General features: G+C 40.0%; 1 protein-coding gene across 5 annotated transcripts in view; it reads right to left on the bottom strand.

Annotated features, from left to right (window-relative positions):
* The window catches only part of PARD3B (par-3 family cell polarity regulator beta), a 394980-nt gene that overhangs the window by 70912 nt on the left and 309387 nt on the right, over window positions 1-14681 (bottom strand). For all 5 annotated transcript variants that reach the window (XM_030277633.4, XM_012574931.5, XM_030277632.4 and 2 more), the window contains one exon: window positions 10400-10696. In XM_030277633.4, the coding sequence (XP_030133493.3) occupies window positions 10400-10696 (297 nt within the window). The remainder of the gene's footprint in view (window positions 1-10399; window positions 10697-14681) is intronic.

Raw genomic sequence — 14681 nt, 5'->3', positions numbered from 1 at the left:
TGTTTTATTGTGCTTCCATTCTTCTGAAGATGCCTTGCTGCTTACTTTTCAATTGCCAGGCCACGTACAACACTTGCATTAGAAACATGTTTCGTGCTTAAACTTACATGCCAGTCTCAAAATAATTGTTTTATATGCATTTATGTAAATACCATAATTATAATTTACAGTTTAGTCCCATTTACAAGGTAATAACCACATACAGGACTAAGCAGGCATCTAAGCCGAAGGACAGAAATGTTTATAACAGATAAACTCCATGGCTGAAGGACATGTTCCAGCTAATACTGGTTTGAGAAGAAATACCCCTAAGATACTATTATGCTGAAAAAATTTATTGAAGATTAAAATTAAGTGATTGGAGGCATTAAACCATAAATATGGGTCAAAGACTGAAGATGTTTGAAATGTTGAAACATTTGTTGTCACTTTCTTGTTCCTCCTTACTGCTACCAAGTCACTGGAGGGAGGGGGCTAACAACCTCCCAGAGTGCATGCTCAGCAGAGGACTGTGACACTGCAGAACTGCCACACTGACCTGCTGGTACACAGGCAGGAAACTGGAGAGAAACAAGAAGAAAAATAAATTAAGAGAACATTTATTGCTCTACAAGCACGTTATATTTATTGCAATTTTAGCACTTTCTAGAGCTATCTCACACTTAGTCCTCTTGCATCTTTTTTTATTGTGGGCTGTTTCTTTGTTTTTCTCCACTTCAGTTTAGTGGAAAGGAAAAATGATGGCAGCTACCTGTTTTGCAGGCAACTGAAGAGTATAAAATCTTTCACGCAATAACCCTTCACTGCTTGCTAAAAATGGCCTCCAGACATCAAGGACAAGTTAGTGACAAAAAGAGATAACCAGTGTGGCTATCTGAAACAACATGGTTTTCTCATGTCTCTCTGTCCTAATGAAAGACCTCTCAGGTGCAGACCACGATGTAGTTGAAGACAAGTTGTTTCTTTCATTTTCTATGAGAGTCTAACATGACTCTCCACAAAGCAGTCACAATTCTCTTAGACCATCCCAAGATCAATACTTACACCTTGATCAATGTCAACAAAGGCCCTGCTGCTGCATGACCTGCCAGAGAAACAGCTCCTTAGCCACAGTACACGTGGACTCCAGATGGTGCCAGGTCCCCTTGTGGGAATGCAAGGGCAGTCACAGGGGTTCAGAGTATATACCAACTTAACTACATCAGAAGACCCGAGCTGATGAAACAATAAACTATTTCTTGGCTTACTGTGACCCCTTGGATTACTGTCTGTGCCAGTGGATTTGTGATCATGGACTGAAAAACAGCACGTTTTAGAGTTTGTCATCAACTCCACACTCTGCACAGCTGTCAGACAATAATCACAATTATTGTCTTTTTATTCAGCATCCTGTTGCCTATTAAGCCATTTCCATCACATCTCATCATTCTTCCCAATATTTCTGCTAGCACAATATTGAGTGATTTTCAGTTTTTCTAACAACACCAGTTTTTACAGTTTTCTGCAAATCAAAAGATCTGGTTCATGCTTTTGCCTATACTTTCTGACAACAATGCTGCCAACTAAGTGCTCAAGTACTATCTGCCCCTGGCATCTTGACACAAACGGGGAACAAGGTTGTGGATAATTTTTAGGAGCAGTCGTTTTATCCTGCAATTAGACGCTTGAAATTTCCATGAGAAGATTCCCACTGATTCATTCTGAAGCCAGATCTGTGCCCCCCTTAGACCTTTTATATCTTATTACACCACAATTAGCAGTAAAATCTTATGTATCTGCTGGTGTAAACTCCAGGTGAACTGCAGAAAAATCAGTGTACAGTAAGAATTTCCTACATCTTACAGATACACAGAGATGGCAATGATTTCTACTGTGATGCTTTTGCTACATAGTTAAGTTGTATGAGTACCCCACAGTGCTGAGCACTTTGCCTGGACATGAGCAGCCACGCTGGAAAACCCTACCAGAGCTCCTGCATTGTTCCTGGTGGCAGCAGAACCTGGCAATGCTGGTGGGTCTGAGGAGCACCCCATGGCTCCCTGTGCTGCAGCCTTCTCACCAGTGTAAGCAGCTTTCCTGGGGATCTAGGAAAACCAATTTATTTTGAGAATGTATGAGAAATTGTGAGATGCTTCTTGAAGACTCTCAGGCCTCTTGCTTCTATGCTTCTTGCTGCTTAATTAGGAGGAAGGCTGGAAATCGCTTTAACTGTAACTCAGGGGAACCTGTCAGCACAGGTCTTACTGACTTTACATAATCTCAAGCAGAAGTGAAGACACTGAAAAAAATTCTGATGGCTCCAGTGAGTCCATTTTCCCTATCACATATAAGAGTGATTTCTCCACCCTCACTGAATGGGTATCACTACTCTCTTAACTGGAGGTACTCAGCATTTTGAAGCAGTCCAGTGATAACCCTTTTTTCTTCCTCCTCCAAATGCAATCCTTTGGTCATACTTTCAGGCTTGGGGGAAATGATTCTTTGTGTTCCACTGAACTCCGCCTACTTTTAAGAATAGTTTGATCACTAATTTATCTCAATGAAGTGGAAAGTCAAGAATGAGCTTGCTGTGAGCTCATGCCCATCACCTGGAGTGTGAGCATACCGGTGCTAACACACATGAAGTGGCTCCTCATGGTCAAACTCTTCCACCTCCAAAACAGACACATTAATTCACAGACCTAAAAGTCTAGATTAACAAAACCCACACCCTCACCTTCAGTTTTACTAAACCAAGATTATTTCTACAATGAAAAAAAGAATCCCCCTTTTTCCCATTTAACTAGTAGGAGCTAGGGAAAAAATGTAGGAGAGGATTTTTCTGAAAGTCATGGTTTTGGATAGAGTGGATAGAGGTCCCTGAGGTCATCCACCTGGATTCATCTTACTGAGGGCTACACAGCAAAGCTTGCACAAGGCCAAGTCACCAGGGCTTTTCTCTGAACTACTTGCATATCCAGAAGCTAGGAGATCATATGGCAAAATGAGTATGTCAAGAAGCTGGGGGAGAAAATGGGAGATAGTTAATAAAAAGATTGGGAACTGGGCTGAGAGAAAGGGAAAACAAAAGAAAAACAAACAGTTTCTTGGCAAAGGACTTGCTGGAAGGACAAGCCTCACAACTGTGAGAAGCATAATGACCTTCTGCTTGTTTCTCTTCAATCAGGGAAATGGGACTAGGCTCACATTCATCATTTAACCAGAACTGCAGTACAGAATAAACCTGACTGAAACATACTTCCTTTTTTTTTTTCCATAGTGAGAGCAAGTCTGCAAGGCTAATGATGGGGCCAAAGAGACTCATTCTGACTGAAGAGAGACTCATTCTGACTGAAGAGAGACTAATTCTTACTGAAGACAACCTGGAGCAATGAAAAGCTAGGTATTTTGAAAACGCTGAAGTGTATGAAATACAACAGACTACTGGAGAGTAGAAAAAATAAAGGGAAAACAGAACCACATCAGACTTAATCATGTCCCCTACACTTTAATTAAAGTAAGACTTAACAATTTTATTTAAGATTACCAAATTCTCAGAGGAAATGCATTTCTCTCTATGAACTGCTACCAGACAGCTGTTAACTTGGAAGAAGAAAACAGTACACAATGCTCTATCCATCCATCCATCCATCCTCTGTATCCAGTAAGGCAGACCTCTCTCTTCAAAGAAAATGTCTAGATACATTGCTTGTCTACTAAATGGAAATACCAAATGCTATTAGGGTTTGCACTTTCAGTATGGAAGCGGCTGGCCTATAAACAAAATTTCAACAGCTTCTCTATTAAACAACTCAGTTTAATTAATCGTCAGCCATTAACCATTCATTTAAAATGCCACTTACAAAATCTTAATTTTGCACATTATCAGCTGGTTCAGAAATAGCTATCTATAAGCAGAAGTGAAATGATCTTCCGCTCTCTTTCTTGGAGCCTTATAGTCAACCTTATAGTCAGTTCTGGCCTCTTAATTAACCACACACACATTATTAGCATTTAAAATCAAATGGTGTTTTGTTAAAAAAATTGTACAGAGAAAAGCTAATATACACACCATTCTGCTGCTGGTTAAAGAGGCAAGTATGAGGTTTTGGTCAAATTACATCCTGCATAAAAGAGAATTTAGCATCTCTTGCTCACACTAGGAAATACACTATGGCAGGAACACATGCAAGGCCATACGATTTCCTTCCAGCTGCATGGACGATCTCACTTTGTCTTTATTTGTATATTTAAGAGGCTGACAACACCATCTGCATTTCACTATATCCTCTGCTATGGTCTCATCTTCCCAGTAACAGACCTGGCTTGCTCTTCAGGGACCTATCTTTTGCATTTGCATCCAAACGGCTGAAAGAATGGGACATTACCAGTAAATATGCAGAATTAACGGAAAATAATTCCATAGAATAATATATCACATAAGAAAAGACAGGGCTGGAGGGAAAAACCCCAACCCAAACCTGAATGCTTAACACAGCTGCCAAAACTCAGGCTCCCCAGCATCTGCAGCAGGACACTCACAAGGGAGTTGTGGGAGTGCAGTATATAAAATTTTACACATCTGTCAATAAGTGAGGTGATCCAAATGCAAGCCTTAGCAGGCAGGATGCACGCAGGCAGATTTGTGACTATTCCTGACAGAATTTATTTCTGCTGAAGAATGCATGGCCTCAAACAAGCATGCACACACATTACATGGCAGCAGCAGCAGTTTGACAACTTCCTTCTCCTTAGACACGCTCCAAAGTGCTCAGGGTCACCTGAGTTCCATGAAATCTGGGTTTTCGTGAGAAGTGAATGATAGGGCTTGGGTGCCAAAGTTGGAAGATTTGGATGAGGAGTTGCTGGGAAAAAGTAGAGTGAACTCTAAACATTAAGTAATTTTGCTTGAATGCTACCCAGAGATTTAATTTTTTTTTTTCCCATATAGGTGGGAAATAAACCCAAGGCTTGTTTAAACACATCTCCTCAGGCAGTCCAGTTACCCAACATTTCCCCTAACTGGCACAGTGAGTATACAGCATCCATGTACCCTCTCCAAGGAAGAAAACTGCCAGTAGTATTAGGAGCAAAATACACAATACAAGTCTAACTCCAGTGGCCCAGCATACACTGGCCCTTTGGTGGCCAAAGGGCTTTCTGGACTACCCTGCTCCCAGGAGCACAACAGCTCTTCTGAGAGCCCCCAGAAACCACAGAACCTCTGCTGTACTGCCAGTGCCACTCTGAATTTAACTGCTGTCAGAAATTTATCAGCCAGTAAGTCGCCCACACAAAGTTTTCAGTTTTAACATTATGGGAAATAGTGACCAGATGGCAGCCGAAGGTTCAGAAGGCCCTGAAAGAATAAATTCCAGAGGAATCAGAGGAGAGTCTCGGGATGTAGAGCAGTACAGGACAAAGGAAAAGCAGAGATGATTTTAGGACATCAAGCAGAAGAGGCTCTATGGTAAGAGAAACTACATACCTTGCTTGTACTTGTCACACTTAGTAAAACAAAATATTCCAATGCACGACCATACTTCTCTTTCCACAGCAATGCAAAGGGCACACATATTACACAGCCTCATTCAATTTCCACCTTGCCTCCATGATATCCATCTCAAAGAATAATCTTCCCTGAGTAAAGGACCATCCATTCCTAGAGCAGTGGATTGCTTTTATGCTAGTCACTGGGGAAAGGTGTTGTAAATGGATGCACGATGAGAAATGCCCACAGTGCTGTGAACAGAACAAGAAAACTTCAGCTTCTGGCACATGAGACACACGTGGCCAACACCCAGGTAACCTCAGCTCGCCCTTTTTCAACAAATCCTTTCCTGTGCAGCTCAGGATTCCTATGGCTTTGGATTGAGCAGGATGGGAGTGGCCCATACCTGCCCAAAAGACAAGCATTTAGTGTTTTAGTAAGAAATGCTCTTTTTTCTAGATTTCAAAACTCTGGACCCTTTTAGACCCTTCTCTCAGGGTTACACATTGCTTACATTTGGCACTTGGTTCCTCAGGACATGTACAGCAATTTCTTCCTTTGATCCTTTAGAGGGAGAGGCAGACTGCTCAGCATTTCTCTCCTCACTCTCTCTCTCTTGACTCGGGCCAGCTCTGAGAGGGAGATGTGAGGGACACAGAGGTATGGGTTTCATTTTCCTACTTTCAACTTTGCATGTTGCTAGACTGAGAATTCTGAAAGACTGCAAGTTGCCATAAGGGAACATTCACCCTGAAACAAGGAAGATATATTTTTGAATTAATTAATTAACATTATAGAAATGAAGATCTTCCACAGTGGGCTCCAAAACAGCATCTCCAAAACTAAAAAAAAAAAAAAAAAAAAGCTGGATCCAACTTTGGGGCTTTGGACTTTACTCCTATGTAATAAAAGAGTGCTGTTTTTGATTGGTATTTTTTTTAAACTGCAACAAGATACAGCTCTGAATCTATTCTTGCTAAACAAAGGAAAACTGTATTCATTTTTGTCAGACCAGCACTTTGAAATTCCCCAAGATAAGCCACATAAATAAGTGAAGAATTATACTTGGCAATGAGTTTGGCATCAGACTTCAATGTTTCATAGTTCTGGGCTGAGAAAATAAGTTGAGCAAAGTCTCTAGAACCTTTCCAGAGATGTACTTGGGGTGTTTGGATATACTTGACAGCACCATCTTCACGGGAAGGAAAAAGACGAAATTGTTTATTCGAAATGTGAGAAAGGGTTTCACCGTGTGACATGCCTGACATTTAAGTGATAATACTGTTGTGCATCTGCTCTTTTGGCTTTGGTCTGACACCTAGGCTCTGCCACGGTGCAACTTAGCACTGTCATGGCACAGCCTTGATGACTAAACTCGGAGATGTGACTTACCACCCATTTCAGGAACATATGGGCCACAGATCACTCAGCCTCTACTGCAGGCTTGGAAACTCACAGCGTCTCAGGCAAAGACCCAGTGAGTTCCACAGCTGCACAAGGTGGCTGTGCAGGCTGCACCATCCTTAGGGATGCCATTTGCATTACAGAAAATTGTGGCTAATTAGAAATAAACAGAAAAATGCTTGATTTACAAAGAAATGTGAGATTTTGCCAGTTAATTTTTTTCCACTCTAACTTAACATTCACAGAATACACTGATCATGCTAATGCTTTCACCGTATTCATTAATAAGGACAATTTACATTTATATAGCACCTCTCTTAGTTAAGAATTCCAGAGCTTTCAGCAAAATATACACAAAAAATTACTTCTATTTCACTGAATATAGTCATCGTTGGAATGAAAATCAACAATTGTGAAGCAGTGCAGAAGAACATTACACAACAGTTGTAAATAAGACACAAAACAAAGCCCCCCAAAACCCAAAGCAAAAAGCCCCTGAGATGCCAGATGCAAGTGGAGGTAAATGGGATGTTAGTGCACAAACAGCGGTGTGAAGCAGATCTGTGTGTGCTCTGAGGAGCAGTGTTGGAGGCAGCAAACATACTTCATCATGATTACAGCAACAGAGCCCATACATGTGCAGCCTGCTGCTTTCCTGCACGCTGAGGGACATTCTCAGATTAAACTGAAACTACAGCGAAGAATGATCCAGGAATATGTGAAGGATTCTGGTGATGAGAAAAGGGAAAGCACATGCAAAATGTGAACAGCTCTTTTCCGTCCACCGAGTTTCATACTTTACAAATGGCCTCCCATTTCTAAAATGGCATTAATTATGCTAATACATTATTCTGCAAAAATAACATAAAATAAAAATTAACTTCTTGTTTCAAACGAGGAGTTTTAATTCTCAATCATAATGATACATAACTGGAGTTCTCAGACTGAACTGAAGTAATCTATTCTCTCTATGTTCAAATCCTCCTTCTATTCCTAACCCCATTTACTTTAGTCACTGATCAAGTCTCCATGCACTATATTACAACTTGAGAGTCACATGTGGGAGAAAAAAACCATCCATCTGAAGTAAAATTAATAGCAAAACTTTGAGAGAAAGCATGCATGTGCTAGCAAGAGCAAAGCATAAGTGTTTATGTGACCAATGTGTTGATAAATGTTCAGCCCCACAAACACAAAATAACTGCGGCTTGGCGTATAAGCATCCATTGTAACCCTTTCCCATCATTTTGAGGCAGACAAGGTAGTTTTCATACTTGACCCTTGGAAGCCGACTGTTTTCTTAATTAACGCATTATCCAGGGATTTTTGTTTCCATATCTCTTTTTCCTTTCAATACTCTCCCTCCAGCACAGAAAGATTTCCTTGCCTGAAGTTGACACTTTATTCAACAACTGTTGGCTGAGACCTCACGACCCACTGCATAAATTCACATAGAATTATTCATGTTTGGCACATTTCTGCTGGTGAATAACAACACCATTTTGTCTCTCAGACAAAGAAAAGAAGATTTTAAAAAAAGAACAAAGGCAGCCTAATAAGAATCTCACATTTCCTATTTTTTTCCTAATCTGCTTACAAGCCTGAGAAATTCAACAAAGCAAAGTTGTGGACTGTTGGTCTTTCAGTACAGATGGAACAGACCCTCAGTGTGACTTCTAATCATGGGCTCAGCTCTGAGGTAACTTTTCCTGCCCACTTGATGTTTTCGTTTTAGTTTTTCCAACTGAGTTATCAAACTGAGTTATCATGTTATCATGCAATTACAGCTAAATCCACATTGAAATCCAGGATCCCAATACCAAATCCAAACTTGGTTGGGACTTCAATTTTGTCCCCACAGCAAGTCAAAAGTTCATTCAGTGCAATCAAAACCACAATACAATCAATACACTCGAAGAAGGCAGAATTAAAGACTTGTGCATTTCTTTTTTCTGCATGGAAAGACAATCTATAGGTCTCATTTCAAAACTGATGATTATATTTAAAACATAAAGCTATAAAATCCTGTTAAAACTGAAATTACAAAGCAACTTTTATAACAATGTCTTAGTCCAGCTGAGTTACATATGTATGTGTTCATATTTGGAGGATACACACACCTGAATTTAGACACCTTCCACTGGGAATTCTCAGATCTTGGTTTATTGAGGTAGCACAAACTCAGTTTCTGATCCCTTTACTGCATGCAACTTTTGTTTGACTTCAGTTACAATTGTCTCAAGACTTTTCTAGTAAAGTGAAATCCACTAGCTGGTAAAAAGCTGGGATCACTACCTCTTTTTTTATGCAGTAGAGGAGGAGTTAATGTTATGGAAGAAAAAAAAAGCCCTGTCATTATGTTTGGAAAGAATTTTACCATACTGTACTTAGGTGAGAAAGAGAGAGATACTTGGCCCATTCCCTGCTATGAATTTAGATTTATGTCAGAAGTGTTTTATTATATTTATAAGTATTTATAACCATGACTCAGTATACATTTTTAAAGTACTATGATGCCACAAACTGGAAACACTCCTATAGCTGCACTGACATATTTCACCAAAATTAATGAGTGTGGTATTACATGGCATGGATTGAGGCTATGGGGAGACACTAGAGATTGTAACATGAACTCAAAGTACTCAAAGAACTCAAATGCACAGATCCTAAAGTCCCCCATGTCTGTCCTGTCGGCTTTTCCTTTCACACAGATTTGCCCACACACTTGTACTTTGGTTTGAAAAAGCCAACATTGATATACCAATGCCACAAATGAAGTCTCTTCTTTTAGCCCCAGATTCCAGAAGCAACCATTTAAAAAATCATCCCAATGGTGGGTACTTAATCAACTCAAAGGAATTTTTGTTTCCCCTTTAACCCAGGAAAAAACTTGACCAGTTTTCTTTAATGCTGGAAGCTTGACAGTAAGGATTAAAAATTGTTCTTTCCTTCCCACTTAGTTATTGGAAAGGCTGTGAAAAGCAATCAGTCTTGTGAAGCCACACTTCACAGTCTGCATAAAAATGCCATGATTCTCAGTCCTCTCCCCAAACTAATTGAAAGTGTGTAATATCACACAGCTGGGAAAATCTAAACCATAAACATATACAATATATCATGCTATCACACAAAACCTGTTACTAATAGACACTTGATGATCTACGGGATTGAAAGAGATCTGAAAGCTGAGATTATTTTTGCTGCAGGGTAAGAACTTTTCCAATTGAAAGAGGGAAAAACACTCTTTCAGCAGTGCAGGAATTGGACTGCAGTCAGTTCATTCATTCTGATTGTTAAATATGGACTTTTCTTTAATGATTTCTGTTTGACTGCTGTCTTGCTCAGATGCTCTGGGGTTACTGCTGCAGCAAATCTTGCTTCTGGTAAGAGGAAATTCATGGCTTTCTGGTCAGTAAATTCAGGAGTTTGGGCCATCAGAACAATCCCATGTCTGACCCCCTGCCTAGGCCCAGGCTCCCTCCCCACCAACCTATCATTTTTTGTAATGCCAGGTGGCAATATTACCTGTCACCAGAAGTCTGTGGGTAGTGCTGCTTGTTTATTTTTGCATACAGTCCTTCCAAGTGCTCCCTCTCCAATGGTGCTGAGGAAGAATCCCGCAGATACACAAAGGTTTCTCCTACTGCTGGTGACGAGGGTCTGTAGATGCTTCCTGGGGGATAAGCCTCTCGGAAGTGGTTCACTCTGGCATAGTTGGGATCCACCTCATCATCATCAATGTCAGGTCCTCCAGGACCAGCAGAATAATCACTCAGGCCTCTCAGCTGCTTTTGCCGCAACTCCTGATGCTTTGCACCAATCCTAACAATGAAAAGCAAAGAACAAATATACAATGGGATCTGCTTCAACACAACCATCTAGAGCTTTTAGTACACTGTGAAACTGGTGCCAGATAAAACACAGTGGTGCATGCAGCTATTTTGTTCTTTATCTCTGGCAATCACCTTTGTAACCAAGCTTGGTCACCACTCTGATGAAAAAAAATTAATGCTGAATATAGTGTGGCTTTTCACAAGTGCAGATGCATGAACACATACAGGTTTAATTCTACACCTACCTTCCACATTGCAGTTGCCTATACCCAACCCAATCCTGAAACTTTTTATCTAAATTAGTCAGTAAAATTGTTACTGACCCCTGGTTACTTGACCCACCAAGATTCTCCTAAATACATAAACTTGTGAAAAGTGGATTAAATGTGAATGTAAATGGAGAGATGGCACATTTGCCTCAAATAAAAGGACCACAATTAATCTGCTGAAGATTTAATTTTTAAAAATGTTTATTTTGGCTAAATAAATGTGAAAATCACACCTTATTATACAGGGGATAGGGACAAAGTAAAACAGCAAAGAATTAATAGAAATTTGACAGAAATGAATTGGTACATATAAGTGAATTAAAGACTGCCACTGGCAGTATTCCACTGTGATAAAGCCTTAAGTGGTATTACAAAATGCTGCTGCTAATCAGGGCCAATGTGTAATCTCTTTGGAATAGTAAAACATATTCAGGTAAATTTCAGGCTAAGATGATATTCAATGATTCAACCTTCCTGATGGAGAAAAAATGTACAGCATGACTGTGAGCTCTTCTGTTAACTGCTCAGCTACTCTTCAACAGAGTGTAATTAAGTGCAGTGAGATGGATCTGGCAGAATGCTGACCACAGTATGTAATAAATAGGATTTACAGAAAATAGAGGAGCATGGAAGAAGAAACAAGGAACAGAAGAAAGACACAGAGATGCAATGCCTGACAGAAGTCAACATTTGCTTTTGACTGTAACTGGAAGCACAACAGCAGTGTAGAAAGAACAGTATAATTTGTACCACAAGATGAAAGTGAAAAGGGTCTGGCAGACTTGGTTATCCAAGTAAGGCTTAATAGCCTCAGAACCCTGCATATTGAAAAACAAAGGTGTTCTGGAGAAAGTCTTCAAAAAGCATGGAGAAAAAGGCCCCCTAGAAAAACAATGAGCACGCTGGCAGCTTCCATCTGACAGACAGGAACTACTAAGTGCAGAATGGGATTCACACTTCTTATTTTGTTTCACTAGATTTTTATCATCAAAACAAATGCTAATACCTTGGAAATAATTTGTAGATAAAAAGGTTCACAAATAATTATAATGAGAACAATACGCCTTTCTACACATGTACTCGAGTATATCAATGTGCACTGCTAATGCTTTCCATTAACTGTGCTAGGTGATGCTGGTTTTCAACACTTAAAATATAATCATACTTTACAGCAGGATGAGCCTTCTCAGATGATACAATTGTCAAGGGGATGGGTGCCCCCTATTCATTCTGCTTTCCCTCAGTGAAGCAGATGAGCTTTCTCCTCTCTGGTACTCAAATCCTGTGTGCCTCACCTTGGGTAGCGTGTGCTTTGGGTGCCTCAACATAAAAAGGACATCAAAGTGTTGTTGTATGTCCAGAGGAGGGAAACCAAGATGATGAAAGGCCTCGAGGGCGAGATTTAGGAGTGCAGCTGAGGTCACTCTGTTTGTTTAAGGTGGGAAACTGTGGAGTGCTTCACCCTCAATTAGTGACCAAATACCCCTAAGCACAGAATTCAGTGCAGGAATATACAGAATGAGATACAAGTCCTATGGCACACATGGGTACATACACACACAGTACACAGGCAGAAACTACATTTCAAGGAATGGTTGTATCACATGTCAGTGCAGAAGGCATGGCACAGACCCGAGATGAGTCACACCATTTCTCAGAAAATGATGAGCCTTCATGTTCTTTGGACCAGTACATCACTGGTCCCCTAGGTATTTGAGACCGCTTTGAAAGCAGGAGTAGTGCAGCCAGCAGCATCACGCTAATCTTGCTTTCATGTCTGATAGAAAGAGTAATTTGTCCTGCTATCAATACTGGTATATTCTGCACAACAAAAGCTGGAATTAGGTCACCACAATTTTCTTTTGTTCCTGTGAATAAGCCTAGCTTCTTCAGCTTCTCTTTCTGAGCACAATCTTCCATTGCTGCCAGTATTGTAAGACAAATCTTCTCAAAAAAATTATTTCCATTCTATATTATATGGACCAGTCAATACCCAGCTATGTGAAATTCTTTATGATCAATATTTCGTCCTTTCAATATATCTATTACAATTGCATTAATATTTCTTGTTTTCTTTTCACTCTTCCACATAAATCTATAAAATTTGCTCAGTGATCTCTTTTTCATTTCAATCCAAATGTTCAAATATAGGGAAACAAACTATCAGATGGCTGTTTTTTCTTTCTTTCTATTTACCTGCCCTTTTATGCCTTCTCACATGTTTTTCACCTTTGAAATTTCTCACAATTTTGTGAAGTTTTAAATTTCCACACTGCATTTCGACATCATTTTTTCACACAGTCTTAAAGCAATCTTATCCATAACACATACTAATAGGTGCCCAGGAATTCTTTACTGAGGAAAAAAAACCAGTGCTGTTCCTTCCATAACTTCTTTAATGCTCTGCCAACTCTACTAAGCAGACCATTTCTCTGTAACCCACTCTAGTCATTCACCATTTCTTCACCTGCCTTTGAAATTCTCCCTATCTGAAACAGCAAAATCTTTATTCCCCATCCCAACTCCACCCCTAAAACCAACCAACCAACCTAAAAAGCCAAAATACTTTTAAATTAACACAACTGTAACTGTGAAGAGCTCATTGAACAGGTACTACAAGTCAAACCCCAACTTGCAGCACTGGATGACTCTGCTTAAACAACTGGTGTAAATTTGTGCAGAAAGATAAAATGCCCCTCAGCACTACAATGCTGGCAGTGAAACAAGAGCTGAGGAGAGGTACAGATCACCATCTCAACAATTTAGTGAGGCACTAAAGTTTCTACAAGGTTCCTGATGAGGGAAAGGGAAAAGAAAAACTCATACGGAATAAAGGGAAATTAATATATTTCCTTTTGATTATCTCATTAATTGTGCTTGCTCTCTTTGACCACCCGAACACTGTGCTCTTCATTTAAACCACTGCACAACTGCACCGACTCCCCTTAGCTGTGTTTTTGTAAAAACAGAGCCTTGGCACACAAGCAGCCAGGACAGGCAACAGAAGTGCCGTATCAGGAAATCCCTTTTTTTTTTTTTTTCTTGTGACCCATCTTTTTCTCAATAGTATCCAAACATGTATCCTACTCTAGACTTTCCCTACAACAAATAGGTTGGACTTGATCTCAAAGGTCTTTTTCAACCTAGTTTATTCTGTGATTCTGTGAAATAATTTCAGAAAACATATAGTTTGATAAAAATATATATAACCTTAACAGAACTCCAGACAACTTTCTGAAAACGTTGCATTTGTAGAAGTCAAATGAAGACAGAATCCATATACATACTGTACTTCTAGAAGTGGGACGCAGTCTTTTGAAAACACTTCTGTACACCTCACGTACTGTTTCAGTAGCACACCCCCAAAGCTATAAATCAAGGAACACTCTCATTTATCCTTCAAATACCTTTCCCATCTGACATACCTGCACAAATCATACACGGTCAGTTCTCATCTAGTAACACATGAAAAGATGCACACACCTAGAGCGCAGCAGCCAGGAAAGGGTTAACAGCCCAAAAGCTCCTTCCAGCTGCAGCTCAGACACGCGATTGAGTTACTGTGGCTTAACAAGTTATTGTGTTTCTGCTGAGCTACTGTCAATGACCACATATGTATTCACCGCCTGTGACAAACACAATGTAAAATGCTTTAGCCTGACATCGGTGACAGAGACACTGACAGGCAAAAGCCGGATTAAAAGA

The sequence above is a fragment of the Taeniopygia guttata genome, chromosome 7 (genome assembly GCF_048771995.1).
Source record: "Taeniopygia guttata chromosome 7, bTaeGut7.mat, whole genome shotgun sequence".
NCBI lineage: Eukaryota > Metazoa > Chordata > Aves > Passeriformes > Estrildidae > Taeniopygia > Taeniopygia guttata.
This window is presented reverse-complemented; position numbering and strand designations above follow the sequence as displayed.